This window comes from Frankliniella occidentalis, unplaced genomic scaffold (genome assembly GCF_000697945.3).
Source record: "Frankliniella occidentalis isolate FOCC.00 unplaced genomic scaffold, Focc_3.1 Scaffold9, whole genome shotgun sequence".
NCBI classification, from domain to species: domain Eukaryota; kingdom Metazoa; phylum Arthropoda; class Insecta; order Thysanoptera; family Thripidae; genus Frankliniella; species Frankliniella occidentalis.
In genome coordinates this window covers 2,585,403-2,590,440 of record NW_026267139.1, presented here as the reverse complement: position 1 = coordinate 2,590,440, position 5,038 = coordinate 2,585,403, and the positions used below count along the sequence as shown (strand labels likewise).

Below are 5,038 nucleotides of genomic sequence, written 5' to 3'. Positions count from 1 at the left end.
CCCTCCCTCCCTCCCCCGCCGGTCCATTCCCAATATAATTTCCCTCCGGAGGCCCGTTTGCCTGGCGCGCGCAAACACGAAAGTGTGACAAGCCCCCATAAAGGAGGTCGTCGTGGACGACACGGCCCCGGCACCTCGACCTCTTGGAGGCAGACCTGCCGCGGGGGGGCCGGTGCGCTATTGGTGCGGGACGACGGTACGACGGGGGTGTCTCGGACAGGCCGGGGTTGCCTCGAGGGGGGAGAAAGAGAGGGAGAGAGAGAGAGAGAGAGAGAGGGGGGGGGTCCCCGCACCGTCCGCTGCAACTCCCCACCGCCCCCCTCTCCTTCCCGCGATTCTCTTTCTCCCTTTTCCCAGCCTCTCCGGAAGCACTTCGGAAGGCCTGCGATTGATTCCCGCGGGTATATCGCCCCCCCTGCGCTCGCACTCTGCTTGCCACTTCTTCCTCACCAATCCATCCTCCTCCCTCCCCCCCCTCCTCCCCCGCCGACACACTTTTCTCTATTATTTACTACCCTACTACCCACCGTCACACTGGGAAACTCGGCGCAATATGAGTCTTACGGTGTTTCGAGCTCTCGGAACCCTTACACTGTTGCCGCATAGCCTGGAACAGGAGGAGGGGTACCGCCCCCTGCTAATCAGTCCACGGTACAAATAGTTTTCGTCTTACAAGACCTGGTCTTGGATGCCATTGGCGTCCTCCACAAGATCCAAGAACAGGTCGTGTAACACAAGAAATTTGTTTTTACCGGAGTCCCGAATGAGATTGTATCTCTTCGTCATTTGCGCCTGCGACTGAGATCGCTGCAAGGTTCTTGCGAATACCGCGAATAAGTGTTCGCACCCGTGGCGTAGGTTGATTCCTCTTTGAGATACAAGCCCTGGTGTTCAGACGGTCGGGTGCTTGAGATATAGGCGCGGCGGGCGGGTCGCTCTTATAAAAGCCCCGTCCGCGGCCGCGCTCGCCCCGTCGTCGCGCACCTGCAGCTGTGCCCCGTCCGCACCTGAAGCGCACCTGTAGCTGCGCACCTGCACCACTCTCGCCATGGGCTTCGCGCGCGTCCTGCTCGTCGCCCTGCTCGCGGTCGCCACGGCGGGCCGCTCCGACGGCTTGCGTGCGCTCATGGTGTTCCCCTTCGGCGCCCACAGCCACAATACCATGTTCAAGGTACATGTGTGAATTTTGTTACATTTTTTTAGTGATCAAAACGAGGGGAAAATCACTCAGGAATAGGGCGTACCACACCACGTGGCAGAGGTGAGCATCGGGCGGTCCGCAGTCCCGGCAAGGTGGCCCTCGAGTCCCGGTAAGAACCGGCAAGGTTCCGAAAGCGACGGGCGAGTGAGACGGAGCGCTCCGTAGCGCTACGGCCGGTGCGAGCGTCTCACTCGCACCTGTCGTTTTCGGAACCTTGCCGGTTCTTACCGGGACTGGCGGGCCAGCTTACCGGGACTGCGGACCGCCCGATGCTCACCTCTGCTACGTGGTACTGTACTTCACGGCGATTTCGATTATTTCGTGTCCATTTCGGATAATTTCGCTTTATTTCACCATATTCCGCGTTATTTCGAGGGCATGTCGCGACTATCTGGCGCGTGTTTCGCCGTTATTTCGCACTATTTCGCATTTATTTCGCGCAGCTACAGGTGTGCGCACTATTTCGCAGGTGAAATTCCCCCTCGGATTGCAATGAAATGATGACATTGTATATACGACAGCGGTTCTGACCCGCCCTGTGTGCCTCCCTTGCTGCAGGCCATGGCCGAGGCGCTGGTGGAGCGCGGCCACCATGTGGTCATGTTCAGCAACTTCCCGCCCAAGACCCCGCTGCCCAACTACACGCACGTGGACACGTCGGCGGGCGGCATCTCACTGCTGGGCGCCATCGACTTCAGCCTGCTCAAGCCGATCCCCTTCGACTTCCCGCCTCTGGTCGCCTGGGCGTACGCCGAGGCCATTGCGGCCATGGGCGGGGACGCCGTCTGCCGACATGTCCTCGCCATGCCCGAGGTGCACGAGGTGCTCGCTGGCGGCTACGGCAAGTTCGACGTGGTGCTGACGGAGGCCTTCGGCGCCGACTGCTGGGCGGGCATCCCGCACCGCCTGGGGCTGCCCGTCGTGAGCCTGGCCTCGGGGCCCGACTGGCCCCAGATCCATGAGCGGATGGGCTCCATCGACAACCCGTCGTACAACGTGAACGTGTTCGCCAAGATCACCGAGCCCATGGGCTTCTGGGACCGCGTGTACAATACCGTGTTCTCCGTCTGCATCAAGTACTTCATGCGGCGTAGCCTACAGGACGGCACCGACGCCACGATGCGCGAGTTCCTCGGAGAGGACCTGCCGCCGCAGCGCGAGCTCGTCAAGAACACGAGCCTCATCCTGCTCAACAGGCACGTCAGCATCAACGCGGCCCGCCCCGTCACGCCCAACATTGTGCACGTCGGCAGCCTGCACGTCACGGTGAGCAAGGCGGGTGCATCCGTTGACGAGTTGCGCACCCAGGAAAATCGTCTCGTTTGATTCGAGGACATGCCATTGAGAAATGGATATTCCGAGTCACACATCGAAAACTTTTTCAAATTAATTTCTTTGCTTTACCATCAAAATTGACCAGTAAACCAAAGCGATTTGAAAATGGCGCGCTCGTGGAGGGATTGGTAGACCTGACTTGGCTGCTCGGGCCCGCAGACCGCGCCCGGGACGCTGGACCCGAGCCTGCGAGCCTGGATGGACGGCGCCGAGCACGGCGTCATCTACTTCTCCCTGGGCTCCATCATCAAGGCCTCGTCCATGCCGGTCGAGCTGCGCGACGACTTCATCTGGGCCTTCAGCCAGCTGCCGCAGCGCGTCGTCTGGAAGTTCGAGGCCGACAACGTCACCCTCCCGGACAACGTGCGCGTCGCCAAGTGGCTCCCGCAGATGGACGTGCTGAGTGAGTCGACAATCATAGGGATGATGGGTCTTAATCCAGGAATTAGGTTTCTTCGAGGGGGCAATAACTCTGGGAATCATGTGTACACACCGGCCCGGGAATCAGCGGGAATCAATAAGAATCACGACGGTTATCAATGGGAATCAACGGGAATCATGGATTCCAAGAATCATGTGTACACTCCGGAATTCGGAGTTATTGCCCCCTCGGGTTTCTTGAAACAAGGGACTCTCCTTGAGATTAGCCTTGAGTCAACGAGACTGACCTTAAATAAACTTAACAAAAAAAAAATCCGGGAAGAAATGGAAATTTTTTCCGAACTTTGGAAGATTTTTGTTATTTTCCGGAAATTTTCTTGAACTTTTCGGAGAATTTTGGAAATTTCCAACCCTGTTTGTGTCATCGCCCCGACGACGGCCCCACTTGACGGCGCCCTTTGTCCTTCTCAGCGCACCCCAAGACAATGCTCTTCATCACGCACGGCGGCCTGATGGGCACCCTGGAGGCGCTGCACTGCGGCGTGCCCATGCTCGGCATCCCGCTCTTCGCGGACCAGGGCGTCAACATGGACATGTACAAGGGGCTGGGCGTCGCCGACTACGTCAACCGGCTGACCATGACCCGGGAGAGCTTCCTCGCCGCCCTCAAAGAAATGACGACCAACAAACGGTACAAAACAGGCCGAAAGTCTCAAAAAAAGTTTGAGAATCAATTTTTGGCTGTCTATTTTCTCCTTTGTTTTTTTTTTATACTTATTTTTACCGTTGTGCAGGTACCGAGAGCGCGCCCGCGAGGTGGAGATCCTGCATAAGGACCGGCCGCGCTCGGCCGCCGACGAGGCCGTGTGGTGGGTGGAGTACGTGGTGCGCCACCGCGGCGCCCCCCACCTCCGCCCGCGCTGCGCCGACATGCCCCTCTACCAGTACCTGCTCCTCGACGTGATCGCCTTCCTGGGCGCCTGCGCGCTGGCGCTCGCGGCCGTCGCCGGCCTCGTGGCGTGGAGGGTCGTCAACGCCCTGGCGGCCAGGGCCGCGTTAGCGCGCGGCCCCAAGGCCAAGGCGGCCTGACGCGCGCCGCTCTATCTCAAGCCTCAACGACGGGGAGTCGTTTCGGTCGTTTTGATTTTGGGCGCACTGTCAAAAAATAGTCGCAGGTTTTCGAAGAAATTTTCATATGACATGTGTAGAAAAATTGATAGTTTACAAGCCCCTTCTCATCGACTGGAAATCTGATCGACGAGCAATAATAATCTTTCGCACATTTTTTACGAAATAGTTCCATCGTACACTAAATTTAAAAAAAAAATGTTGTAAATTGTCCAGGATATTTTCCACGCAGTGCGGACGGTCGCCCCTTTTCAGCGATCCCTTTCGTATATTTTTATAACAACAACAACTCCATCGTAAAATAAGACAACAAGTAAATGGACTAAATGCGACGCGGCCTCTGCAGCCCGTCCGCAGCCCGTTCGTGTGAATCTCAAGAGGGGCGAGGAGGAGCGGCTCTAAAGGCGAGGGGGATCGGCTAAAGGCGAGGCGCGTGGACGCGGGCGCGTTGTCTCGGGAGTGATTGACGACGACGAGTGGCTGGCGACCTTGGGCCAGGGTGACGACTGACGACACCGCCCGACGCGGAATAAAGAAGTTCGGCCCGCCACTTACTTTGGTGCATCGCAGCGATTGACCCGCGTACAATGTGCGCGGCCTTTATCAGCTCAGTCTATACGTAGGCGCTCATGTACGAACAAAGAAAAAAAAACTAAGTAAAACGAAAAAAAAAAAAAGAAACAACAAAACACACCTTTCTACGAGAACACCTTTTCTTTCTCCCTTTTTAAGGTTTTAATTAACTTTACGCCCTCCATACAACATCTACCATGAAAGAGATCCGGTTGTCATGTTATGGAGACATAATTTAATTTGACACCGTTATTTACGACTGCTGCAACAGACCATACGCGCCTCTGTATTTTATGCCACTGTGACGCACCTTTGTCGCACGACTTTATACGTATTTTAGTAGCCTTGAATTTGTGTTATTTTTTATACGCACCACCTGCGAGCGTCCGATTTTTACACCCGTGTCTTCCTGCGGAATAG

At 56.6% G+C, this 5,038-nt stretch overlaps 2 protein-coding genes across 2 annotated transcripts in view; one reads left to right on the top strand and one right to left on the bottom strand.

Annotated features, from left to right (window-relative positions):
* Nucleotides 1-5,038, bottom strand: part of LOC113213625 (uncharacterized) — a 243,335-nt gene that overhangs the window by 191,270 nt on the left and 47,027 nt on the right. The window lies entirely within an intron of this gene.
* On the top strand, nucleotides 958-4,734 carry LOC113214997 (UDP-glucosyltransferase 2-like). Its single transcript, XM_026434539.2, has 5 exons — nucleotides 958-1,171; nucleotides 1,760-2,467; nucleotides 2,696-2,939; nucleotides 3,389-3,608; nucleotides 3,712-4,734. Exons 1-5 carry the CDS (start codon nucleotides 1,049-1,051, stop codon nucleotides 4,004-4,006), a joined length of 1,590 nt encoding a protein of 529 aa, XP_026290324.2. The 5' UTR covers nucleotides 958-1,048; the 3' UTR covers nucleotides 4,007-4,734.